The sequence below is a fragment of the Styela clava genome, chromosome 6 (genome assembly GCF_964204865.1).
Source record: "Styela clava chromosome 6, kaStyClav1.hap1.2, whole genome shotgun sequence".
In the NCBI taxonomy this organism is placed as follows: domain Eukaryota; kingdom Metazoa; phylum Chordata; class Ascidiacea; order Stolidobranchia; family Styelidae; genus Styela; species Styela clava.
This window is the reverse complement of record NC_135255.1, coordinates 13,206,378-13,220,051: the sequence shown is the minus strand read 5'-3', so window position 1 is coordinate 13,220,051 and position 13,674 is coordinate 13,206,378. Positions and strand designations below refer to the sequence as shown.

The 13,674-nt window shown below is 34.2% G+C and overlaps 2 protein-coding genes across 4 annotated transcripts; both read left to right on the top strand.

Moving 5' to 3' along the window:
* Window positions 1–3,930: 3,930 nt before the first annotated feature.
* LOC120331073 (beta-1,4-galactosyltransferase 2-like) lies at window positions 3,931–6,793 on the top strand. The gene is made up of 5 exons (XM_039398103.2): window positions 3,931–4,579; window positions 4,952–5,119; window positions 5,648–5,794; window positions 6,068–6,221; window positions 6,562–6,793. The coding sequence occupies exons 1-5, from the start codon at window positions 3,946–3,948 to the stop codon at window positions 6,719–6,721; spliced, it is 1,263 nt and encodes a 420-aa protein (XP_039254037.2). The 5' UTR covers window positions 3,931–3,945; the 3' UTR covers window positions 6,722–6,793.
* Window positions 6,794–7,833: 1,040 nt separating this feature from the next.
* Window positions 7,834–12,211, top strand: LOC120331072 (beta-1,4-galactosyltransferase 2-like). 3 transcript variants are annotated; one of them, XM_078113678.1, is made up of 5 exons: window positions 7,838–9,483; window positions 9,676–9,847; window positions 10,489–10,631; window positions 11,096–11,249; window positions 11,959–12,211. In XM_078113678.1, the coding sequence occupies exons 1-5, from the start codon at window positions 8,850–8,852 to the stop codon at window positions 12,134–12,136; spliced, it is 1,281 nt and encodes a 426-aa protein (XP_077969804.1). In that variant the 5' UTR covers window positions 7,838–8,849; the 3' UTR covers window positions 12,137–12,211. The 3 variants fall into 3 exon arrangements, with proteins under 3 accessions (XP_077969805.1, XP_077969804.1, XP_039254035.2); XM_039398101.2 differs by having other exon boundaries at window positions 7,842–9,483; window positions 9,676–9,843; window positions 10,485–10,631; XM_078113679.1 differs by lacking the exon at window positions 9,676–9,847 and having other exon boundaries at window positions 7,834–9,483; window positions 10,485–10,631.
* The last annotated feature ends 1,463 nt before the right edge of the window (window positions 12,212–13,674 follow it).

The window sequence follows — 13,674 nt, the reverse complement described above, 5'->3', positions numbered from 1 at the left end:
TTGCCATTTGCCAACCAACATCGCCCGCTCGCGGCTGTATTAGAGATCTCTCGGGTGCACCTGGGTATTTCCCGATTAAGTGACACGAACCAATGATGCCTATTTTATGGAAATAGCCGAGATAGCTTCAATCGTGACAATATCGTTTACTTGATACTATTTATATTGACGATATGCTAGAAGTTTAGTATTGAAATCCACCCAACAAAATAAAATTAGAGAGACGATGTATTAGTACTTACGAACAAAGCTTTGTGAGTGTACAGAGCGTTCCAGTGACTAGACGTCGAATATTTATTGCAACAAAGATTTGGGCAAATTAGCGCTTGATGAAATGTATAAAAAATAAAACTGCCGGGGCACGTAGTTCTTAATAAATATTCAATAGGCGCCAATCTAGGATGACATAATACCCCACAAGATCTTATCGTTGATAACACGAGATATGTGCTGGCTCCAAATCTCTTTTCAGAGAACTATTCTTTGGTTATTGGCAATAAATTAACCACAAAATAATCAAATTAACGCTTGGCAAAAAATATAAAACATAAAACTGCTGGCGCCCGTAGTTCTTGATAAATATCCAATAGGCGCCAATCTATGATGTCATAATGCCCACAACAGCCGATCGTGGATAACATGAGAAATATGCTGAATGAAAATCTCTCTTCGAGCCCCACTGCGATGGTGGGGTGGATTCGAACACACCTTGGGACACAATGGGGGCACTCTATTAAATTCAACGAAATATGCGGTTTCAAACTGGCAACGAGTCAGCATCACCATCTAACGAACTGTGGGACTTCAAATTTGGAGATTTAATAATTTTGAAATTAATGTTCAACTGAAATATTTTAGATCTTTTTTCAAAAATATCCTCCACATTGGCAACATACAACTATTTTGAAGACATGGGTATCTAAAGAGTCTTTGTAGAATTACTAGATGGATATTTTGTATTTTCAGGATCAAAATTTTCCACATTGGCAACAAACCACTATTCTGGTGACATGCGTATCTAAAGAGTCTTTATAGAAGTGTCACGGATATTATTATCCGTGTGTTTTTATTTTAGTTTGTCTTTTTATATTTGCATATATACTTTTCGAGGACCCTTAATTTGGATATTTTCGGTTACTGTGAGACTCCGGTCACCCTCGAGTTGTCAAACAAAAAAAAATCAAAAATTGAGAATGAACGGTGGTTATTATATTTAAAATATTTATGCCTTATTTTAAGGTAAGCAATAGCTAGAGTGAGTTCAAACTAGATACTAATTTGGCATTGAATAACTTGAACTAAATGAGACATAATTTAAATTGGCTCGACCAGTATATCATGACTATGGGGGAAGCAATGCTAAAATATATTGACACAAAGATGGCGTAATAGGCCTTTGCTGACCACTGAGTTTGTTAATAAAAGATCGACGGACATGCATGATAGAATGACCCATTCTCTTGCATGATATAAAAGTGTACTTATGAATTAAATACGATATTAGCATTTAGATGAAATATTTGGCCCCACGTGGGTCTCGAATAGTGGTGAGATTCAATTTTTTTGTCAGCCGGTTCCATCACAAAAGTCATATTTTTCAACCGGTTCTGTTACAAAAAATCATTTTTTATTAGCAAATAAACCCTAAAATTCCTTGAGACGGTTTTATAGAACCGGTGCGAACCGGCTGAATCCCACCACTGGTCTCAAATACAATTTAGTAATAAGGAAGTTTTGCTAAGCCCTCACGCACAGAGTAGCTTACCAAACTTGGATTTCAGTGTCTCTATGATGCTGATATTACAATAATTTATTATATATACTGTAGTAATATTGTGTTAATTACTTTAGATCAGTTTGTTCACATCAATGATTACTTTGTCTACACATATAATTATCTGGTGCTGTTTACTGGTCACTTATGTTTTGTCTGTGTTAAAGTAAGGAGCTATTAAACTCTGTGTTAAGGTAATGTTTATCTGCAGGCTTATACTTATACATACATATACTATACATATACACTTATTGTAAGAAACTTCCATCAAAAGCCGTTTTGAAGTTTTTGAGAGTCCTTTTTAACGCACTTATTATATCAATATGACTTTCAAGCTGCGAATTGTAGATGCAACCGCATCGGTACATAATATACAAAGAGTGCATGGATATGAAATAAAGTGGAGGTGTGTGTACATCACTTGAATAGCTGTCTATTTATATCGAGTTGATTATAAGTACATATGACATTCGTTGTACTGTATATGTACATTGCATGAATGGCTCCATGTATATATTAATTTAATAATATTAAATTTGTTGTATATTATGCATATGACATTGTATGTCATCGCTTGATTAGCTCCATAAGTACATAAGGTTGACTATACATACATATGACATTGGCTGATTGTGTACATTGCTCGAGTGGCTGTATAAGTATATTGCGTAGACCATATGAGCATATTACATTGGCTGTGTATGAACATTATTCGATTGGCCGTATATGTATATTAATTTGGCTGTATATGCATCTGATATTGGATATGTATGTACATCACCAAAATAGCGGTATTTATATATCAATTGGTTGTATATGCATAGGACATTGGCTGTATATGTATATCAAGTTACCAACCCCACTCCCCCCCCTCGAGCGCCACAGCTTGGTTCTAATTTAGGTACAGATATAAATCTCTTACAATACTTGTAGGTTTTGTTTTCTCTAAATCAGGGACAGCCAAAAGTCGATCGCAATGGGCCGGTCGTTTCGAGTGGTCGATCCTCAACAACATGCCTGAAATTAATTTATCTTCAACCAGTCTTGACGAAGCGCTTGTTTCGTGTTCAAATAAGGGAAAATATGGTATCGTGTTTGTCCAAGATACGATACATCTGGGAAAAAGTCTTTAATTAAAAGACATTCATATGCAATAATACGAGAAACGGACACAACGAGTTAGATTGACTATATCTGTATCGATTTAGATAGATATGTTTCATGATAGAATAGATTGAAGATTAGTTATGTGGTATTGCTCTGTAACTCAGTTAGTTTCGAATGTAAGTGCCACATCTAACGAACCAACCGTATAAAACATATAAATAAAAATATGTTCAGGCGGAATAATATTGGCTATTAGTCATAAAAATGTGAGGGATGCTTTACGACTGCGTGTGTCATCTGGTTGGTGATGATAAATAGTGTTTTAGCTGGTTGTGGCATCAATCGACGGAAAATGCATTTGTTGAAGTCCCGAGTAATGATTAGCAAGATGTTGCCTCGGGCAATCAATCAGCGCAAGGCAGAATAGAACGAGCAGTTCGTTGAGAAACACTGAGAGTTGAATATCGGAGAAATGGTGCATCGTAAATGATAAGATACAGAAATATTCGTGAGGTAGTGAAGGCAGAACTATACGAGACGTTTCTGGTTCTTTTGTTGTTTTTTCTCATCAGACAGTATCGAATGGACAAATGAGGAAATATAATCAGAATTGTATAGTATGCTACATGAAATGTTTTGGTAAAAGTACAGGATTTAGCGAGACTACATAATAATTCTCCGTGCTGTTTTAGCAAGCATTGCGATTGTAAGGCAACATATCACAATGAACGGGAGGCAACATCGCTAATGATTCTAGATTTTAATACTTGATATTTAAGTAAATTTAAAATGCTGAGTTCTACTCGAAATTATTTGTGACTCCAAGTTGAATGAAATGCTATTATTAGTCATGTAAGAAAAACGTGTCATACTTACTGATACTTGTTCGCTATTTGCGCTGTGATACCTGACTGAATACTCACTTTCCTCTTCCATGAGTTACGACTCATGCAAGTAATTATCTGTGCATACAATGAAGAAATAAAAAATCGACATGAGTGAAATCCAAGTGTATTTGTTGCACTTAATTTAATCTTATTATTACAAAATTATTTTTATTCAGAATGCATCCAATAGAAACAAATAATGAAAGGTCTTCATTGTCAAAAAAGACATTATTATTGGGGGCATGTATCTTGGCAACACTGCTATTGATGTTTTTCGGAGTTTTTTATACAAACTCTGAAGCAGTTACTGCATATATTAACGGATACAAAACAAATGGAATGGTAAAGAATATTTTTTTAACAAACTATAGTTCAAACTATTTGACTCGTGAAGTTACTCCCATTTCGAGTGCAGAAAAAACCATTTTCTCGAAAAGTATAGATTTGGGGGTGACAACAAATTCGACTGTTTTGTCATGTCCTAAAACTCCACTTGGCTTGGTAGGACGAATGAAGTATGATAATGCATGGGATATAAATCCACCAAATTCGGACGGAATATATAAAAATAATTTACGACTCGAAGCAGGGGGACGATACACTCCACCAGACTGTCGTGCACAATATAAGGTGGCAATTATAATACCTTTGCGGGGAAGGGAAACGCAACTCAGAACTTTGCTGAATCATATGCATCCTATATGGCAACGCCAACAATTGGACTACACAGTTTACACAATATGGCAAAGTGGAGAAAACTTATTCAATCGTGCCAAACTCATAAATATTGGATTTTCAGAAGCGAGTAAAGGTGAGATTGATATACGATGCTTGGCAAATGATAATATTTATTATTATCTATTTTTTCAATCTTTCTAACGATATTATTATTATATAAATATCTACTTTTATACTATCTACACTTCAAAATTGAGGTCTGAAACATTTGCTTAGAAAAAACTTGTTTATAAGTTCCTGTTGCATTCTCAACGAAATTTTATGTGAAAAAATCTAGACAATACTTGAATATTGAACTCCTGGACTTTAATGCTTATGAAAACTTGAAATTTTGAGTATATTTTACTTTTGAATAAGTTGTGATCTAGCTCATGATTAAATATTAATATAAAAACAAATGATGGGCGTAATATAATATGTTTGATAAGCTGCTTTCCAATTCCAGAAAGAAAGTATGACTGCTATGTTTTTCACGACGTTGATTTACTCTTAATGGACGATCGATGTCTTTATTGGTGTCCAGAAGAAGATAATCCTCGATCGATTTCTGTTTACATCGATAAATTCAAATTCAGGCCTATTTCATATGCTTCCGTATGTGCTCCTGAAGTATGTAAGTTTTGTGATTTACTTGCACAATTAGGACATTTCCATATGCTCCCCCAAAAGAAAATTATGTGTTTTTCAAGTAGGCCTAATGGACATCGAATTGTATTACAAAGATACAGGGTTCTCAGTTTTTAAAAAACTTTTTTATTGAGAGTTAGTTCGACGACTTCATATTTCTCGCCTCCTTTTCGTTTTTTCGCGCATAGAAACATTTTTTTTAAAAATCCTTCGTGTCACAGGAATCACTTTTTGTATAATAAGTCATTGCCAAAAAAAGGTCTAAAAATCGTATTCATCAAGTTTCTCTTTCCAACGGTTGCCCTGGAGAAATTTGTCTACTATCTAGGAAACAGGTTGTAGTTCCCAATAGAAATGATCTTGAAATGAAAAAAATAGAATCACATTCGAATTCTGTTAACGTTCCGTGGAACAGTTGTCGATTCTTTGTGGTATATAGTCCAGTTAATGATATATATATATATATAAGGAACGATTGTTTGAGTTGGTGTAAACAAATATTTGTTTTTTCTAGTCAAGAAAAAGGGAGAGCGTATACATTTATTTGGAGGAGTATCCATGTTAACACCTAAACAACTCAATGACATAAATGGGTGCTCAAATGCATATTGGGGATGGGGCGGAGAAGATGACGATCTGTATATACGTTTGTGGAGTAAAGGTGAAGCTTTAGACACGATCATGCTCAATGATTCAATTGCAAAATTGTTGCTTGTTGTTGGAAAATCGTTTCCCTTGGCAACAATGAACCAATTAATTTTTTCAAACTTAAATTAAAACTTTAACAATTTTATACAAACTATAAAAGCCTGTTATTAGTTAGAATAGTTCTTCACATCCAGCGGTTTTCAATCACAATGTGCTCTAACTTAATGCAGATAACTAAATTAATTGCCAAATAATAATTACATTCAGATATTACAATTTTTTTCAGGGTATAAGATACAAAGAGAATCGTATAACAAGTCATGTGTTTTCCACATGATTAAACACACAAGAGAAAAATCCAACGCAAGTCATTTAGGAAGATTTTCCCTGATCAACAAATCTCTGTTACGAATGGGTGAAGATGGCTTGAATAGTTTAAAGTAAGTTTTTTAAAGGTTAGAATTCACAGAGAGCAGAGGTATTTATAGTTTTTGATTGGCAGATTCCAAAATCCCATTGTGACCAAACAATTCATGCTCAAGAAAGATAAAACATCCTGTGAAATAACCTTATCAGATAATGAAACTGGGGAAAACGGGGTATTATAAAGGGAAAATTATGCAAACGAAATTGCAATAAAAATCAACTTCGCCACTAGCATTGTGGACGTCTTGAGAGGGCCACGGACCCCCGCTTGGGAAACGCTTCCCTAAATCATTCCTTTTGAATATATATGAATATATGTGAATATATATATAATCTTTTTTTCCAATTTTTCAGGTACGGAGTTTTGTCAATAAAGCGAGAACCACTATATACAAACATAACTGTAGACATAGGTGCACCATCAAAGGTTTTACAACAATTCATGTCGCAGAATATATCAAACCTTTGGTCTGAGAAGTGCAATCGTACTATTCCGTATATTCTTGAGGACTGAGTTCGAATATTTTATAGAGATATATAAAAATGTTTGTCAATTTTTTGAACATAAATATAGGAAGAAAGATTATTTTTCCTCTGTTATACCGTTTCCCAACTGGTGAAGAATTCATCCCAGGAGAGAAATTTTGCGATTTTGAGAGAGGGATTTTTTTTTTCGTATTCGCTGTGGTTGTATCACTAATATTTTTCAGTTTTTTAATATTATTATAATACTTATTCACGAAAATATACCAAACTACTTAAACTGTACAAGAAGAGGAATGCGACTTGCGCGTGATAGTAATAGCAAATGATTTATTACATATTGAACAAATGAAGTAGTTACATGAATAGGTAGGAAGGAATGAGGAATGACAATATGAACAAAGGGAAAAATTTAACAAAAAAGGCGAGTAATCACGAACAGAAAAGACAGTTTGTGTCCGCAATCACAGACTGTTTAACGTAACTTAAAATCGTAATCCTAGTGTTAGTGAAGGATGTGGATGAAGGATGTGAAGTAATAAAAAAAATCTATTTTTTCATCAAGTTCAATGCAATTAAAAAAATCATTTCCTTCATGTTTTCCAATCCGGATTAGGTAAAATCTTTTTTTATGAATTGGAAATTTCGATTCAGATTTTTCGGAAATTTAGAAGTCACGCCGTGAAATAAACCGTTTTTTACAAGAAGAATTTAAAAAAAAATTGAAACATTGACCCCGAGACTCGAGAAAAATACGCCGAACTTCAACTCCGCAGCCCATTTCAGGAATGGTTTGGCAACTTTGGTAAATATTTTAACAATACCGAGGGGTTATATTATTTATTTGAAAGTTTACATCACGACCATTGGCAATCAATTTTGGAAACATTATCAAATTTTACGATAAGCGAAATGCATGTCAAGAGTTTCAGTATTTCTGTTGCAAAAACGTGATAACCCACCAAAATCTATTTTTTCATCAAGTTCAATGCAATTAAAAAAATCATTTCCTTCATGTTTTCCAATCCGGATTAGGTAAAATCTTTTTTTATGAATTGGAAATTTCGATTCAGATTTTTCGGAAATTTAGAAGTCACGCCGTGAAATAAACCGTTTTTTACAAGAAGAATTTAAAAAAAAATTGAAACATTGACCCCGAGACTCGAGAAAAATACGCCGAACTTCAACTCCGCAGCCCATTTCAGGAATGGTTTGGCAACTTTGGTAAATATTTTAACAATACCGAGGGGTTATATTATTTATTTGAAAGTTTACATCACGACCATTGGCAATCAATTTTGGAAACATTATCAAATTTTACGATAAGCGAAATGCATGTCAAGAGTTTCAGTATTTCTGTTGCAAAAACGTGATAACCCACAGGCAGTGTCGTAGAGATCAATAGGACTAACGACCACCATACGAAAAAATCCAGGAACGGGCAAAATAAGAATGGCTTTAATAAAGATATGATATTGCATTTGGATTTAGCTATTTTTCAAATAATTAATTGATATTAAATTACCACATCCAATTACCCACTCTGATAACAAATAAGTAAACAATATTGAACGGTCGCGGAGTTCTGACATCAAGTGTCGAGCAATGTATCTGCGATTTACAACATACTGCTTGCCCCGGGCAATCCATTAAATCAGCATGAGATAGATCCGAACGATCGAATAGAAGTTGTTCGAGTATCGTAATCCAGCAAAGAAAGCTAAAAGTTGAATGTTGTGTGAACGGTTTGAAATCAGCGTATTGATTGGGATAAAAACATTGAATTTAATAACATAATTAGATAACTGTGCAGAATTTACCGGTAAAGCAAAACTGTTCTGTAATAATCAGCATTGTGAATATGGATATAGAAACGAACTGACATAATTTGAGAGCTATCGCTTTTAAGCAATCGTTCCGCATTGGGAAATTTTTTTTTATTGATTGAAACATCAACAAATATGGGCTACAGCAATTTAAGCGAACGACTCTGGTGGATTTTTTCTAAATTTATATCTTTTACATGAGCAAAGCATTTTTATAAAATATGATAAAGCCCAGAATAAGTCGAAGAAATTAAATTATAGGAGGTTTATTCGAATGAAAGTGCAGAGTGCAGAGTCTTTATCAATCTCATTATAAAATTTATTTCTCTCAGTATGCAGCCAGTAGAAACGAAAAATGAAAATTTTCTCTTAACAAAACGGGAATTACTATTCGCAGCAATTGTCTTGGCAGCACTCTTATTAATGCTATCCGGGACCTTTTTTACAAACTCTCAGGCAGTAAAATCGTACATTGAAGGATATAAAACGAATGGAAGTATAAGGATTAATTTTTTCACAAACTATAGTTCAAATTATTTCACTCGAAACATAACTTCCGTTTCAAGTACGAATGAAACAATATCCTCCACAAATGAGGGTTTGGAGGTTACAACAAATGTGACTGGTTACACTTGTTCTCGAAGTCCACCCAACTTGTTGGGACGATTAAATTACAATAACGCATCGGACATAAATCCACCTAGTTTGGACGAAATATATAGAAATAATTTACGACTTGAAGCAGGAGGACGATACACTCCATTAGACTGTCGTGCGCAATATAAGGTGGCAATTATAATACCTTTGCGTGGAAGGGAAACGCAACTCAGAAGTTTGCTGAATCATATGCATCTTATATGGCAACGCCAACAACTGGACTACACAGTTTACACAATATGGCAAAGTGGAGAAAACTTATTCAATCGTGCCAAACTTATGAATATTGGATTTTCAGAAGCGAGTAAAGGTAATAATATTGGTATACAATTCTAGACAAATAAAAACGTTTGATACCCAGTTATTGCAATTATCACATTATATGATTATTTCTATCTGTTTGTTTATACCGTATTGGTTGAACTCGATCGATATCGCCCCATATGATAAATATGTTGGACGTGAAGTGATATGTTTGAGAAATTGGTTTTGTCAATTTCAGAAAGAAAGTATGACTGCTATGTTTTTCACGACGTTGATTTACTCCTTATGGACGATCGATGTCTTTATTGGTGTCCGGAAGAAGATAATCCTCGATCGATTTCTATTTACATTGACAAGTTCAATTTCAAGCCGGTATCATATGGCTCCATATGTGCCCCTGAACCATGTAAGTTTTGCGATTTTTTTTCGGCACAATATCATTGCCGAATCATAAGTTTTTTAAATTCCATTTCAATGGTATTCTCAACTTTTGAAAGAAAGTTTAAAGTTAAAAACTAGTTCACTATTTCTAATTAATCGGCTCTTTTCTGTCTTCTCATGCACAGAAATATTTTATGTCATAATCTTTTTTTTTCACCTTTTTTTTCAGTAAATTGTTGTCAAGAATATTCCCAAACAAGCACTACCAATCAAGTTTATCTTCCAAACGGCTTTTCCCGCTGAACAATTTTCGAATATTCAATAAAGCGTTATTTTTGCTCGGATGAATCTCATTCTCTATTATAAATTATCCTGGAACATAGGTGTGAGCAGAAGAAAGTTTTGTTACAAATTTCAATAAAAAAAAGTTGAATGAGTATTGAATTCGAGCAAGAGATTAGGTTATATTCAAGTAATATCAAGCCAAAAGTTTTTTGAGTTTACTTCATCACATCGGACGTCAACATCACATCTGATGAACACAGCTCCACATTGGCAGTGTTTTTTCCAAGATCATTTCAAGAATCGATAGTCAATGCTATGATGATCATAAGCTACCCTAAGTTCTAAAACTCAAATGTTAATATTAACAAATATTTTTTCAAGTCAGGAAAACGGGAGAGCGTGTACATTTATTTGGAGGAGTTTCTATGTTAACATCTAAACAACTCAATGACATAAATGGATGCTCGAATGCATATTGGGGTTGGGGCGCAGAAGATAACGATCTGTATGTACGTTTATGGAGCAAAGGTGAATAATCTTTTGTTATGTTATTAAGGCTATTACAATGATTATTTCGTGAGAAATAATCATTCCCAATTCACCCAAGTTTTAATAAATTGGATAGGCGATGCCGAACCCAAAAATTGGGTTCTTCTGAATAATAAGTAGCTCTTTACATCTTGTTAGATATCAGTGGCTAATTTACAGGGACTTGTTCGGAGCGAAAAACATGAATAAGCGTCGTATGAAAAAGACGATTTGTTCAGATGCCAAAAATGTAGCCCAGACCATATTTTTTGCATCACATTAGAATTTCAGCCATATAAAAAAAAGGCGTTGAAGTAAAATAGCAATTATAGTAGCTGGCGTTATGTGTGATTTTACTAATTGTCCTACAATTCATTAAAGCTTGGTGTTGGTTGAATACGATAAAAAAACACTACCCGTATACTAAAAACTAGAACACTGCTGTAACAGAAAGTATTTTTCAGGGTATGAGGTTCAAAGAGATTTATATAACAAGTCATGTGTTTTCCACATGATTAAACATACGAGAGAAAAATCAAATGAGAAGCAAGACGGAAGATTTGCTCTGTACTACAAGTCTCTTTCACGAATGGGTAAAGATGGACTAAATAGTTTAAAGTAAGTAAGTTATTCATACTTGAGGGGGAACTATAAACCTAAAGAAATTTCAGTATCTGTTCGGGGCTCCCGAAGTATGCGAACCAAGATGGCGGACATCGGAATGTAATATGTGTTCTAGGTTAGGGTTAGGCCATAATTATAGGTATAAATACTACGGGAAGCTCTTGGCTAGTCTTTGAACTAATAATAGGACTAATATAAGGAAAATTGGAAAAAATTTATCGTCTAACCCTAACCTGTTACCCATGTTACGTTCCGATGTCCGCCATCTTGGTTCGCATACTTCGGGAGCACCATCTGTTCAATATTTACATTAGAAAATTCCTTCAACATTGTTTATCAATGCATTTAAAAAATTGCGTCATTCGTATGGGAAATTAACAATTAAAATTATTCAAACATTGATTGCATTCTGTGGAAATTTTTTTTTAATATGTATGTAAAATATTAGTAAAATATTTTCTTCTAATGATATAAAAAAGCTCTAAAAAGTTATTTTAAAAAATTGATTTGTGAGATAAAAATGTGAGTATCATCAGAAAATACGTCTTGTGATTAGAACACAAACGACAAAGAAATACCGGGGAATGTATCTTCAATTTAAATAACTATAAAAAAAAATATCCGGAAAATTTGGTCATTTTATTACTTTTGAAGTTTATTTAACGAAGTAAAAAAAATAACATTGTTTTTTTCAATTTATCAGGTACGGAGTTTTGTCAATAAAACGAGAACCATTATATACAAACATAACTGTAGACATCGGTGCACCATCACAGATTTTCAAACTATTCATGTCGAAAAAAATACCAAATATTCGGAGTCAAAGATGCAATCGTACTATTCCGTCTATTCTTGAAGAATGGGGTCCAAAAATTTTATAGAGACAAACAAAAATGCTTTCAAAATATATAAAAAATTACTTTTTTATTATTTAAATAAATTATCACAACAACGTACAGACATATGAGTGATTGAAATTACATGTCATGTTACGTATAACTGCAAATCACTGTGCTGTTTAGTAGGAAAACGGCCCGTTATATTCCCTTATCAATCAACGAAGAAATAAATTACCACGCCATTAAACTTGTATCCCAATACTAGAAAACTAGACCGAACTCCGACAACATAGCCCCGGTGTTGGGAATTGTGGTCTGTCAAATCAATACAATAGTTTCAGCGACATCTGTGGATTATATAGCCATTTTTTGATTAGTTTGAAACAGGGCTAGTGTTAGTCAGCTGAAAAAACATTCCTAAACTTTGTGAGGCACCAAATACATGCTTTGGGTTAATAACCTTTTTTGTTGTTGTTGGAAATACGTGTTGCGTTTCTTGGTAAACTCTGTCACTAACTTGAAGACAAAGTCGTGTAAAGTGGATGACCTGTAGTAAAGCAGAGGCATCTGCGTATGTGTGGTATATATGGATCGCGACTTGGATTCTTGCGCACAACCAACAATAAAATGGTAGTAGTCTGTGTAGAAAGTTAATCAGACAAGCCAGTAAAACTAAAATGCTGTAGTTTACACATGTATGGAAATATACATGAATAACCCTACTGTGCTCAAGGTTTGCATGGGGTGAAAACACGTCTGTTACCCATCCCGTCGTCCTGTAATAGTTAGTTGTTACAGGACGGCAAGAGGGTTGTTAAATCGAGATTTGCCTGGTGGATTAATAAATAGACAGGCTGAATCCTCTGTCGTTCCACAGTTGGACAAAATTTAGAATTCAAAACAAGAACAAGACAATAGACGTTTCCCCGACTCTTGACCCCTGAACGATTCTCCCTATGCTTAACATTGCAAAAATGTTGATTTTGAGTGTTTTGGAGTGTTGCGGCTTACAAACTGGCTCACATGTTCAAAACTATCGTTTTCATTCAAAACAATTAACCACGTGCCGCTTATTGGTACTGATAGCTAATTTAGGGCTGGTATTTTGTATAGCGTTTGCGATATCAATTTTTGATTATTGTAACTAATCTAAAGGTACTCGGGTGACTAATACCAGGCAAAACTACCAAAAAAGAGGCAATGTTTACAATACGCTTGAATATCTGTCTGAGCAAAAGAAGTGTCTGAGCGGCGACATAAATTCCAATTGTTACGTCATTGTTAACTTATTGCTGATTTGTAATTGTTACGGAAATAAACAAAGAAACCGATGCTCGGGGAAACATCCATAACATTACTCTTTGAAGCGATTTTAGTTCCAACCAGGAGCAAACATTATTATGTCAAAATGCCGAATATTTTCAACGAGCCTTTTGTTTTGACAAACGAATCAATCAAGCATACATCAGTGCAGTCCTCGTATGGACAGCAAGAGTTTAGTGTCCGGTTTCTATGATTCTTCGTTTTGGCTCGTTTGAGTTTGAGGCTTGAAGTTGATCTTGATCACGTTGGGATGTCAC